General features: G+C 37.7%; 1 protein-coding gene and 1 pseudogene across 2 annotated transcripts in view; one reads left to right on the top strand and one right to left on the bottom strand.

Annotated features, from left to right (window-relative positions):
* Window positions 1–13,924, top strand: part of LRP6 (LDL receptor related protein 6) — a 156,025-nt gene that overhangs the window by 86,412 nt on the left and 55,689 nt on the right. For both annotated transcript variants that reach the window (XM_066264382.1, XM_066264372.1), the window contains 4 exons: window positions 5,880–6,076; window positions 7,822–7,953; window positions 11,931–12,327; window positions 13,405–13,576. In XM_066264382.1, coding sequence (XP_066120479.1) covers window positions 5,880–6,076; window positions 7,822–7,953; window positions 11,931–12,327; window positions 13,405–13,576 — 898 coding nt within the window. The remainder of the gene's footprint in view (window positions 1–5,879; window positions 6,077–7,821; window positions 7,954–11,930; window positions 12,328–13,404; window positions 13,577–13,924) is intronic.
* On the bottom strand, window positions 2,182–2,910 carry LOC136320998 (small ribosomal subunit protein uS5 pseudogene; annotated as a pseudogene).

Below are 13,924 nucleotides of genomic sequence, written 5' to 3'. Positions count from 1 at the left end.
TTGTCTATGGTCTCTTCTCTTTTAAATATATTCTCAAGTATTCAGTTATTTTTAAATGATGTTAATGAATTACTTAATTAAATTTAATATTTGTATTTAAAAAAAGTTCCACATAGAGGTGAGATCATATATTATTTGCCTTTCTCTCAAAAAATTAAAAAAAAATTATTGCTTGATTTTAGAGAGAGGGGAATGGGGAGAGAGAAGGAGAGAGAGAGAGAGAGAAACATTGATTTGTTGTTGTTCTACTTATTCATGCACCCATTGGTTGACTGTTAAGAGTATGTGCCCTGACCAGGGATTGAACCTACAACATTGGCTTCTCAGGATGACACTTTAACTGAGATACTCAGCCAGGGCTTGTCTCTCTCTTTTAGGCTTATTTCATTTAGCGTAATGCCTTTGAAGTCCATCCAAGTTGTTGCAAATGACAGGATTCCTTTCTTTTTTTATGGCTGACTAGCATTCCATCATGAATATATACCGTATATTTTCATTATCCATTCATTTCTCCATGGACACATAGGTTGCTTTCATCTCTTGGCTATTGTAAATAATGCTGTAATGAATAGGGTTGCAAATCTCTCTTTGACATAGTGATTTTCTTTTATACATGTATATATCCAGAAGTGGAATTGCTGGATTTTGATTTTTTTTTGGCATGTCCATACTGTTTTCAGTATTGGTTGTACCAATTTACATTCCTATCAACAGTATACAAGGGTTCTCTTTTCTTAGTAGCTTTTATTTCTTGTCTTTTTCATAATAGCCATTCTAGCAGGTAGGATTTGATATCTCACTGTGGTTTTGATTTGCATTTTTCTTGGGATTAGTGATGTTGAGCACTTTTTCATTGTGTCTGTTGGCGCTTGGAATATCTTCTTTGGAAGAATGTCTATTCAGGTACTTTGTCCATTTCTTAATTGGATCATTATTTTTGCTATTGATTTATGTGAGTTCTTTGTATATTTTGGATATTAACCCTTTATTAAATACACAATTTTAAAATATTTTTTCCCATTTTATAGGTTGGTTTTTTTTTTCATTTAAAAAATTATTTATTGATTTTAGAGAGGAGGGAGAGAGAGAGAGAAGTGGGGAGGAGCAGGAAGCATATCAACTTGTAGTAGTTGCTTCTTGTTTGTGCCTTGACCAGGGAAGCCCAGGGTTTTGAACTGGCGACCTCAGCATTCCAAGTCAACACTTTATCCACTGCACCACCACAGGTGAGGCATCTTGACATTTTTTTGATCATTTCTTCTGCTGTGCTGAAGCTTTTTAGTTTGCGATAGTCCTCCTTGTGTTGTGTTATTGTAGTTACTTGTGCTTTAGGTGTCATATCTAAAATCGTTTTCAAGACTTTTGTCAAGGAGCTTTTCCCCTGTGGTTTTCTTCTAGGAGTTTTTTAGTTTTAGGTCTTACATTTAAGTCTTCAGTCCATTTTGAGTTAATTTTTGTAAGTGGTATGAAATAGGTGTGCCTAGTGTTCATTTTTTTACATTTAAATAGCTATTATCAGCACCATTTATTCAAGAGACTGTTTTTTCTCCATTCTTGGTTCCCTTGTCAAATATTAGTTTACCATAGGAATTTTTGTGTTTTTTGTTGTTAGTATAGAAGTGCAATTTATTTCTGTATATTGACCTTGTATCCTGCAAACTTGCTGAATTAATTAGGTTGGGGAGGCATTTAAAACATTCTTGCCCTGGCCGGATGGCTCAGCGGTAGAGTGTCGGCCTAGCGTGCGGAGGACCCAGGTTCGATTCCCGGCCAGGGCACACAGGAGAAGCGCCCATTTGCTTCTCCACCCCTCTGCCGCACTTTCCTCTCTGTCTCTCTCTTCCCCTCCCGCAGCCAAGGCTCCATTGGAGCAAAGATGGCCCAGGTGCTGGGGATGGCTCTGTGGCCTCTGCCTCAGGCGCTAGAGTGGCTCTGGTCGCAACATGGCGACGCCCAGGATGGGCAGAGCATCGCCCCCTGGTGGGCAGAGCGTTGCCCCTGGTGGGCGTGCCGGGTGGATCCCGGTCGGGCGCATGTGGGAGTCTGTCTGACTGTCTCTCCCGTTTCCAGCTTCAGAAAAATGGGGAAAAAAACCCCATTCTTTAGTATTTTCTACATACATAATCATGCCATCTGTGAATAATGACAGTTTTTCTTCTTCAGTCTGGATTTTCTTCTTGTTCAATCTGTATTCCATTTATCTCTCTTTCTGTGTATCTCCTGATAGGGAGACTTGGTGAATATGGTCTCTTTCTAGAGGTCAGGAGTGAAATAGCTGTAGTTCTTGCAGATGACATCTGAGGTAGCCTTGGCAAAGTTTTCTAGGTTGCAGCTCCTGGCCAAAGTGTAGCAGTCATCAGTACCAGCCATTTCCAGCAGCTTTTTAGGTACAGAAGGCTATGAAAATGCCAGTTTCCCTGGGGGTGGAGATGAATTGCACAAACACAGAACTACAGGGGCCAGTAACATTGCAAGGGAGGTGTGGGGCTTGCTGGTCTTGTTGCCCTGGTAGCCTGGCTGCATGGATGGCAGTTTTTACCTCCTTGGAGCACTTAATACCCACAAAGAAAAGTCAGTTGTAATCCCCAGTAGTGACAGATGTCTTGAACCAGGTCCACTGGCCATGTGTGTCAGCTTTTGCACCAGACTAATCTGAGGTTCTAATCTTTAGAACCTCATCTTTGAGGGAAACCTCCAGGGGAAAAAAATCAGTGATATCAGATTCCTTGATGGTCAGGGGGAAGAGATAGACGTCCAGGGACTTGATTTTTATGTACTTAACAGGTCACCCAGCTTGGTGAGGGGGATCACTCACCTCAGCTTTGCCTTCACCAGCTTTGTGGCCCCTGTGGCTGCTGCCCAGGCATCTGTAAAAGCTGCCATGGCCTCCCGTTCTGGGCTTCCACGCATGTTCACAGCATCCGTGTCATTCACATTTAATGTTGTCTCAGAGAAGAAGCTAGATGTCTTCAACTAGATCCTTTGGTACAGTGTTAAGTGGAAGATATCCTTGACTTGTTGCTGATCTTTAGGGGAAAGAATTACATTTTTTTCTCATTGAGCATGATATTAGCTGTAGGATTCCCTAGAGACCTTTTATCAGGTTGAAGAAGTTCCCTTCTGTTTCTAGTTTCTTGACAGTTTTTACTGTAATTGAGTTTTGAGTTTTGTCTAATGCTTTTTCTTTATCTATTGAGACAATTCTGTAGTTTTGTTTTTTGTTTTATGAACATATCTATTGAAATAATTGGTTTTCATTTGTTAAACCAATCTTGTCTTTTTTATATAAGCCCCACTTGGTTATGGTTTAGAGTTCTTTTTAGATGTTCCTAGATTTGGTTTGATAATATTCCGTGAGGATTTTTATGTCTTTATTTGTGAGATATAGGTCTGTAGTTTACTTTTTTTGTTTTTTCTTTTTCTGGCTTTGTTATCAGTGTGATACTAGCCTCATAGAATGTGTTGAGACATATTCCTCTTCCTCTATTTTCTGGAAAAGTGTGTGATAGGTTGATATTTCTACTGTAAATATTTGGTTGAAGTTATCAGTGAAGTCATCTGGGCCTGGATATTTCTTTTTGGGCAGATTTTAAAATTATTAACTGCTTCTTTAGTTGTTCTGGGTCTTTAAAGTTTTGTTTTTTCTTGAGTCTTGGTAATATGTTTTTTTTCTAAGATTCATCTAAGTTGTATGTTTTGTTGACATAAAGTTGTTTGTGGTATCTCCTTATAATTCTTTTAATTTCTCTAAAGTTAATCTTCACAATAAAACAATGAGGTTAAATTATTATCTTCCCTGCCTGACTAGTGGTGGTGTAGTGGATAGAGTGTTGCCCTAGGATACTGAAGTCCCAGGTTCGAAGCCCCAAGGTTGCAGGCTTGAGAGTCTCCCCCCATTGGTGTGTACGTATGAGAAATAATCTGAACAACTACTAAAGTGATGCAGCTGCGAAATTGATGTTTCTCATTTCTCTCCCTTCCTGTCTCTGTCTCTCTAAAAAAAAATATTATCTTCCATTTACAGATGAGGAAAGCAAAGCTTGCTGAAATGATATAAGTAGTAATCACATTTGAACTCAGCTCTATTTGATTTCTTATCAATATATAAATGCTTTCAATCAGTATATGAGTGTATCTTTAAGGAAGAGATTTTGTTTTTCCGGTTTGTTTATTATTGTGTGTTTAGTTCTTTGTAGTAAATTTTAACTTTTTACATAATAGTATACAAAGGACTTACAAGGCCTTTCTCTTCCCAAAGTTTTTCAAAGGTCTGATTTATGTAATTGGCAGTTTTTAATGATTGTTAATGAAGTGCTGATTAAGTTAGTTTTTACTATTTATTTTTTGGTTGTGTTACATGCCTATCTTGGCTGCTTCTCAGAACTCTTTCATAATGAATTTTGGAAGACTTTACGGTGAAATATGCAGATCTACTTAAATTAGTACTTATACTGTGATGTCACTCCTGTAAATACCATTATCACTTTAGTGAACTTAATAAAGCTGTTCATTTCAGAAGTGGAAGAAACCACTTTAGGAATAGACATTGTAATAGTTCTTTTTGGGAAATGAGAAAGAAAATAATTTGTCAAAGACAAGAGAATTAATAAAAATGAGAGAAGAAAATTGTGGTAATGTGGGCAGCTGGCAGAGTTGGTATGGTTCTAAAATAGAAGGTTTGTTAAACTAATCATGCTAATCTTGTATTCAATCAAAAAAGTTTCCCCCAAATATAAAATACCTTATTCTAGGACCATTTCATGTGCAATAACAGATGCTAATTCTACTTAGATAAAAATTACTTTATTGCTCTCAGTTTATTTTGCTGGTAGTCTCTTAGATATTACAGATCATCAAATAACCTCAAGGAACTAAAATTGCATTATCTTCTCTAAAAGACATGATACTCTTTATTTTTTTTCAGTTGATTATATTCTCTCTTCCTCCCTCCCTCCTTCCAATATTCCTTCTCTCCCTGGGTTATTTATGAGAATATTATATTTGATATTGTGAAAATGTCAAAGCATTTATTTTCTTGAGTATTATAATATTTTGGCTAAAAAATTTTTTGTTCATTATTCAAGAGTATTTACTAATTATGAAACCCTCCGTGACCCTGCAAAGTTCTGTGCCTTTAGCACTGATCAGGCTCTCCACCTTTTCTTTCATAGAGAAGATTGCTTGTGAAAATTTTAGGTCTGTTTTGTCTCATGAACACATTCTGCCAGTGGCAGGACATCCTTTTTGCTACGTGACTTGTGGAGGTTAAGAAACCGTATAGCAGAAAGCCAGCTGAGATGATCTTTTGCTGGAGCTAGACTGGGATTTGCAGAGAAAACTCTACCAGAAATCCTTTTTAGCCTCATGCGTATGTTTTTACTTTCAGTTATCGAAACCATAAGTAGTGATGGAAGAGACGAGCTTATATTCTTTGTTCCTCCCCATCACCCTATTGCTGATTTAAAACTATATACTTCCCAGTGCCAGCTGTAAACTCTAGTATTTTTCTTTTTGCCCACCTTTCTGTTTCTAAGATGAACTATGTGGAAAGATGGAAGATGAGTCCAGAGATGTGGAATAGATAGTGCTGATGCTTGGGCCTTCTCTGTCTACCTGGTAGCTTCTAGTGAAGCTGGGGGCCTGCTACCCAAGGTTCATTAGAACTTCTCTGAAGTACTTGGTTTGGGGGTTTTGGATATCATTAAAATATATTTGAATTTACTATGTGACTTATTTTTCATAAGTGTAATTGACCTTAAGATATGTGCTACTCAGGATTTTTATGTGTCGATGTGGATTACAGAACCTTTTAATAGGAGAGATAAAGTTTTGATAAAAGAATAAAATGTAGAATTGAGTTTTTCTCTTTGTATTAATAGGCAGGCAGTAGTTAAAGGTTCTCTTCCACATCCTTTTGCCTTGACGTTATTTGAGGACACATTGTACTGGACTGACTGGAATACACACTCCATTTTGGCTTGCAACAAGTACACTGGAGAGGGTCTGCGTGAAATCCATTCTAACATCTTCTCTCCCATGGATATACATGCCTTCAGCCAACAGAGGCAGCCAAATGGTAAGTGATCTTGATTTTTAAATTGCAAGTTGGAATCACTGTCTAGCACTGTGATGTCTGGCATTCTTGAGAGGCAGGAGGCGGGAGGACATATCCAAAGGTAGCAGGAAGGAATAAAAAGTAGAGGAAACATCAAAATACAATTCGGGTGAACAATAGCCTAACCATTTGTAGCTTGATATCTATCCCTACAGATCCCCTCACCCCCTTCTTTTGAGTTTAGAGTTACGGAGGTAGAGAAGAGGGAAATGAAATAAGAACTTGAGAAAGCTCATGCACAAATGAATTTCTTGTTTATATTATGTCTCTCTAATGTGTTTGATGTTTCCTATGAGTATGTTTAAAAACAGACTCTACTTGAATGGAAACTTCTGTTAATCTAACTGGTAAATTTAAGTACCTCAGGTTGCTGAATAAAATACCCATTTAAACTTTTCTGTGCACACCCCCACCCCCTATTTTCTTAGTCTTACTTTAGTTTTTTTGGTCAGCCTTTACAATGACTCAGGCTGTGACTGCTGACATTACTTACGAAGAGGAATAGAATAAGGTTTAAAAGGAATTTGAGAATGTTAAGTGTTTGGCACTTGTGTGTAAATAAATGTTTGGCATGTGTCTGATTGTATTCCACAGCCAAAAATGAAAGGTTTTTGGATTATACGTTGTTTTGTATTAGCTGCCCTGTATTTAGGGAGACAGAGTCAAATGTTGAATTTGTTATATTGAAATCTTATGATTATGGGTTCATAAAAATGTTTTTTAAAAATGTGTTACTCTTTTCTACAAAGAAAAATATTTAGTCACATGTATGAATTTTTTATTCTTATGGTTAGCGTTCAGGAAATTATTTCCCTGTTTGTTTTTTAATGACACTGTTGGTCCTTTATGTTTTACTAGTTTGAGAATTTGCAGTTATCTGTGATATTTTTTTCTTTTATCTTTTATATATGGTTGGTCTCTTACACTAATTTTTTCTGTATTATTTAAATTCATTTTTTATAGTTTTTTAAAAATTTGCTAATTAATCTCTGCTTCTGAGTTTTCCCTTTTTAAATCCATATGCTTGTCTTTCCATGTTAATGTTTCCGAAGTGTGGTTTTTCAATGTTGGAATTACTTTTCTTGGCTTTCGGAGCCCTCTACCAGTCTGTTCTCATTCTCTGTGCTCATTCAACTTTAGTTTTTATTAGTCAACAGAAACCTTAATTTCCAGTTAGACTATTTACTTTATTATTCTCCCAGTGTACAGCCTCCATGCTTTTTTTCATATGGTTTCATCACACATGAAATGTCCTCTTATCTATTTTTCCTGTCCTTCAAGACTCCTGTCATGTTATACATCCTCCATGAAGCTTTTGTTTTTTAATCCCTACTGATTTATTTCCCATTTGACTCTATACTTATTTACGGAGTCTATAATATGTAAGATAGGATTCAGTTTTATGGTTTTATATTGTTTCCTAGTTTGTTAATTTTGGCATGCTGACTAGGTTGTAAGCTGCTTTAGGGCAGGTACCTCCTGCTTTATTTTTTGTGTATTCCTCTTGGATACTGAATGCTAAGTAAATTTTCACTGATTAGTTCCCTTCCTTGCAGATGGTGTAGTAGTCAAGCACCTGGATGACATTTGGTAATAATTTGGTTTATCACAGTTGTTCATGTTATGGTTGTTAACCTTTGTGTACCTAGAGTGAGCGAGGTCATCTATAATCATTGGTATTAATCAGTGTGATTTATATTTGACAGCTACAAATCCATGTGGAATTAATAACGGTGGTTGTTCCCACTTGTGTTTGATGTCTCCAGTCAAGCCTTTTTATCAGTGTGCTTGCCCAACTGGGGTCAAACTCCTGGAGAATGGAAAAACTTGCAAAGATGGTAAGAACATGGTCTCGAAGAAGAAAAAATTTTAAATAGCAATTGGATTTTTTATGATTTATTTCTCTATAATAAGCTCTATAGGTTATAGTGCTTTGAGAGACTTGTTACTTAATATTAGTCTGTATAATTGGTTATAATGGGTGTTTTGTGTTTTTTGGCTTCTGGAAAACAATTTTCTAAGTTATTGTAGTACTTTTTAACATGCTATTTTTTAAAAAAGATTAGGTGCTATTTTCTCTACCAACACTCGGTCATTTATATCACAATTGATTCCTGTGGAAATGTGTACTACTTCTCATAAAGAATACATTTTTAACAGTAGTTAGCACTTGTACATAAAGAACCTCTGCTCAAGGAAAAGATGTTTATTAGACTTTTAACTATAAAGACTGTCATGGTATAGATAATATTTTCTGAAAAATAATTGAACAATATTTTTAATTGCCTTTTAACAACAGAAGAAGAAAGAAATCCCAAATTGTACTGTTTAGAGCATCCTCTCTCTCTCTATACTTAGCAACTACATTGCCTCTTCTCCTTATTTTCTTAATTCTTTGTAGAGAGAGGGCATGTTGGAGAAGTATACTTAGGACATTTCAAGGAACTTCTGGTTTGGGAGAACACCAGGTCCTCTCTTTTCTTCTTAATGTTAGTCTTCATTCTTACTCCTGTGGACCACCATTTGGTTTTCTAACTACCAGCAAGACCTGGTAAGAAAATTGTTGTATTTCGCAATGGCTTCTTTATCTAACTCTGAAAAGCAGAAGCCTTTATTTTGGAGTCGGTTAGAGAGTTCCTGGCAAAGGGGGTCAGGGAGTCAGAGAGATGGAATTGAGCCGGTGTACAGAATATTTGTCATGACTTGGCATTGATAAATTATCCTCATAGTCAGAGGTGAAGTTGGCTGACTCTTGTCAGATGGTTTCCATGGCAAACAATAATTTGGTTTCAATTTTAAACAAAAGGTTTTTGTAATGTTGCTTTTTTGTTTAAAAATATGTAGCCTGACTTTAAAACAGGATTTATTTTAGCAATAGTGGTTTGTCTACTCCCTCATAGCATGCAGATGTACATGTTTACTATTTTGAAATTCAGATATTTATTTGACATGTAGTAGCCTTAAGTTAACTATTCTGTTTTGATCACCTTGCTCAAATTAACAGCTTCACTTTCTATGACTTTTTTGTTTGCAAAGTTTTGGGCTGGCACCTTTTGGTAGTTACAGCAGAGGCAGTGAATTTTACAGTTTTTCCTGCTTGATTCCTGCTCTGGCATTTTGGGCTATACTTTCTCCAGGACAGAGTTTATTTACAATTAATTGTAGACTGAAAAAGCTGATGTTGAAAGCTTTACTCTTCTCAGTTTTTTCAACTATAATTTCAGATTGATGCTTGCTGTTTTTTTGTTTGTTTTTGTCTTATTTTTTTGAAGTTTAATGCCAGCATTTTCCTGTGGATTCATTTCTTTGGTTGGAAATCTTTTTCACATGTCAGTTTTTTACTATCTTTTATTAACTTTTATAGTTAGGTAACTTTTTGCTAATGATTTACTTGAACATTACAAATAAAAGTTTGAGCTTAATATGCTCAGTCTCAGCTATATTTTTATTGAATACTAATTTTTTATTATTCATTTTAGAGAGGAAAGGGAGAGACAGAGAGAGAGAAGGGGGGAGGAGCTGGAAGCACCAACTCCCATATGTGCCTTGACCAGGCAAGCCCAGGGTTTCGAACCGGCAACCTCAGCATTTCCAGGTCAACGCTTTATCCACTGTTGAATACTAATTTGAGTTTAAAATATTTCATAAATAAATCTGCTTTAAAACTCAATGAAGTCCTGGCTCGGTAGCTTGGTTGGTTGGGACGTCGTCCTGATATGCAAGGGTTGTGGGTTTGATCCCTGGTCAGGACACATATGTTTCTGTCTCTCACACTCTCTCTCCCTTCCTCTCTCTCTAAAGTCAATAATTTTAAAAAAAGTAAAATAAAAATTTAAAAGTATTTTGTAATAATAATCATAATATGTTATTAGCTAATATTTATTGAGTACTTTTATGTTCAGTACATTCCTGAGTTCTTGCAGCAACCCTGTGAGATACAGACAAAGAAATTAGGTGTTTGCCTAAAAGTTTGTATAACTACTTGAATCCAGTTCTAGCAGATCCACCACTCTTTTTATTTTTTATTTTTCTGAAGTGAGAAGTTCAGAGGGAGAGAGACAGACTCTTTCATGTGCCCGACCGGGACCCACCCAGCATGCCCACTAAGGGGTGATGCTCTGCCCATCTGGGACATTGCTCTGTTGCAACCTGAGCCATTCTAGCACCTGAGGCGGAGGCCATGGATCTGTCCTCGGTGCCCAGGCTAACTTTGCTCCAGTGGGGCCTGAAGAGAGAGATAGAGAGAAAGCAGAGGGGGATGAGTGGAGAAGCAGATGGGCACTTCTCCTGTGTACCCTGGCCGGAATCAAATTCAGAACTTCCACAAGCCGGGCCGATGCTCTACCACTGAGACAACCTGCTAGGGCCAGTTCCACCACTCTTACTTTTAACTACTTACTGTGTTATGTTTATCTGATCCCCTCTCTCTGCTGCTGCTATTTCCTTCTCCATAGCCTTCTTTTGTGCTAATTCTGTCAGGCATTGCCTTATAGTTATCTTTGTCAACACAGTTTTTTGTTTGTTTGTTTGTTTGTTTTTGTTTTTTTTTTTGTTTTTTTTTTGCATTTTTCTGAAGCTGGAAACAGGGAGAGACAGTCAGACAGACTCCCGCATGCGCCCGACCGGGATCCACCCGGCACTCCCACCAGGGGCCACGCTCTGCCCACCAGGGGGCAATGCTCTGCCCATCCTGGGCGTCGCCATGCCGCGACCAGAGCCACTCTAGCGCCCGAGGCAGAGGCCACAGAGCCATCCCCAGCGCCCGGGCCATCCCGCTCCAATGGAGCCTTGGCTGTGGGAGGGGAAGAGAGAGACAGAGAGGAAGGCGCGGCTGAGGGGTGGAGAAGCAAATGGGCGCTTCCCCCGTGTGCCCTGGCCGGGAATCGAACCCGGGTCCTCCACATGCTAGGCCGACGCTCTACCGCTGAGCCAACCGGCCAGGGCCTGTTTTTTTTTTTTGTTTTTTTTTTACAGAAACAGAGTCAGAGAAAGGGATAGACAGGGACAGACAGACAGGAACGGAGAGATGAGAAGCATCAATCATTAGTTTTTCGTTGTGCATTGCGACACCTTAGTTGTTCATTGATTGCTTTCTCATACGTGCCTTGACCGCGGGCCTTCAGCAGACCAAGTAACCCCTTGCTCAAGCCAGCGACCTTGGGCTCAAGCTGGCGACCTTGGGGTCTCGAACCTGGGTCTTCCGCATCTTAGTCCAATGCTCTATCCACTGTGCCACTGCCCGTTCAGGCAACACAGTTTCACAGAGATATAATTTACATATCATAAAATTCAGCTATTTCAATTGTACAGTCAATGATTTTTAGTAAATTTACAGAGTTGTTCAACCCTCACAATCCAATTTTAGAACATCTTCATCAATCACAGATGATCTTTGTCCTAGATTTTCTTAACTTTTTAAAAACATACTTCTTGAACAAAGGATCTATATTCTGTCTCCTTCCTCCTCTCATAGCTACTTGTAGCTTCTTAGTCGTTACTTACTCACTAACTATTCATTATACTTATGAGTAGTGGTTTTAATTCCAGGGGCTACATAATGAATGAAACCAGAGAGGGAATTAAAACTGGATTTGTGGAGCTTAGTCATTAAAGAGCTTCCCCTCATAGTCAATTTATTCCTATTTCACTTCATTACTCTCCATTTTTATCTTAAGTAGACCCTAGTATTCTTTTATATTCATTTACTTTTCATTCCTGAAGAAGTTTTGCATCTTTTATTTAGAGTGGCTAAATTTTGCCTGTGGGTTTCAGTTCTTTTTTGAGGTTTTCTTTCATTTATTCCACTTTGTTCTAGGTGCCACTGAACTATTGCTTTTAGCACGAAGGACAGACTTGAGACGCATTTCTTTGGATACACCAGACTTCACAGACATTGTTCTACAGTTAGAAGATATCCGTCATGCCATTGCTATAGATTATGATCCTGTGGAAGGCTATATCTACTGGACTGATGATGAAGTGAAGGCCATACGCCGCTCATTCATAGATGGATCTGGAAGTCAGTTTGTGGTTACCGCTCAGATTGCACATCCTGACGGTATTGCTGTTGACTGGGTTGCCCGAAATCTTTATTGGACAGACACTGGCACTGATCGAATAGAAGTGACAAGGCTCAATGGGACCATGAGGAAGATCTTGATTTCAGAGGACTTAGAGGAACCTCGGGCTATTGTGTTAGATCCTATGGTTGGGTAAGAAACTGTTGACAGAAAATTTTACCTGGTGTTTCTGTTTTCTACAGGTCCATAAAGTATATTGACAAAAACAATATGAAGTATGTATGGTTTCCAATAAACAGCTCTTTAAGGCTTTCTATTTTTAGAATATAGTGATTGTAATAAAATCTCAAGTTAAAGAATTGCTAGCTTTTTTCCTTGAATGTTTTGAATACTTTTTCTTTCTAAATTAAGTCCATGCTTGCTGACTTTGGGTGTTGGCTGCAGATTTTGCCGAGGTTGCATCATGACCGTGAAAAATGTGGAAAGCGATTGTTTTCAGAACTCTTTTTCTTCCCTTAGAAAAGAAGACTTTATTTTATCCCATTTTCAGTACTTCTAGAATGATATGGTAAAACATGTATCTTATGTTATATATTTCCAAATGTATAATGACTTGATTTTCAAAATTTTGTGAGGCCATGCAGCTTGGCTCCCAGTCTTTTTTTTTTTTTTTTTTGGTTATAACACGCTGACCACAGTTCAGAGAAACAAAGCTTTCTGCATACTCACTGATGTTATTTGCCAACTAGGAGATTCATTTTGAGGGTAAACATAGTGCCAAATCATTATACCTCAAAGTATACCAGTGTCTTAGAGCCACTCAAACTCCCAGAAGCCAGAAGAATTCTTTAGCACTATAAGGAGAGTTAGTTATTTTCAGAATTCAGTTTGTAATCTGATTACTACTGGGATAACCTTTTTGTGTGAGAAATGACAAGCCAGTAAGAAAAGGAGAGGGCTGTTCATGGGAAGGAACAAAAAATACTTTCAAAAACATAACTAAAAACAGAATCTCATTTTTGGAAGGCATTTTTATTCTCAGGTCTAAAAAACACTGTTTGATCTGAAAATTCCCTACAAGCTTATGTGAGGCTATTATAAATGTTGTAAACATACTCTTGGTATGTTTAAGTGCTATGTTTTCATACCCCCTTCTATGGTATTAATTGATGATATCAGTCTCGTATGAGAGGTGGCTCTTACCTTTAGGATATCTGAAAATTGCAGTTTATTATCTGTTTTTAGCTCATTTTCTTTATACTTCTATAGGTACATGTATTGGACTGATTGGGGAGAAATCCCGAAAATTGAGCGAGCAGCTCTGGATGGTTCTGACCGAGTAGTGTTGGTTAACACTTCTCTTGGTTGGCCGAATGGTTTAGCCTTGGATTATGATGAAGGCAAAATATACTGGGGAGATGCCAAAACAGACAAAATTGAGGTTTGTTTCTTGCTTTTTCATTTTAAAGCCAGTTTTATAATGGTTTTGACTTGATGGTAATTTGATACAAATATTCTTGCCTCTTGTCTGGGGCTCTAAAGGTATCTTTTAGAGAAATTTTACTCTACCTTCAGAACTAGAATCACGTATTTTCTTGCACCTAACCCTAGGATTTCTGAGTTATACTGGCCTGAGAAATCAGTATTCATCTCTTTCTAGTTTTAAAAGCTTGCATAAATGATTTTCTTGATGATGGATAAAATCCACTGCCTTAATTTCCTAGGGGCAGTTTCTGCACAAAGCAGATATTGTATCTGTACTGGAAAAGCTGGTAGTTATGTCGGGAAA

Source organism: Saccopteryx bilineata, chromosome 1, assembly GCF_036850765.1.
Source record: "Saccopteryx bilineata isolate mSacBil1 chromosome 1, mSacBil1_pri_phased_curated, whole genome shotgun sequence".
NCBI classification, from domain to species: Eukaryota; Metazoa; Chordata; class Mammalia; order Chiroptera; family Emballonuridae; genus Saccopteryx; species Saccopteryx bilineata.
Note: the sequence above shows the minus strand (reverse complement) of the source record. Positions and strands in the feature narration are given on the sequence as shown.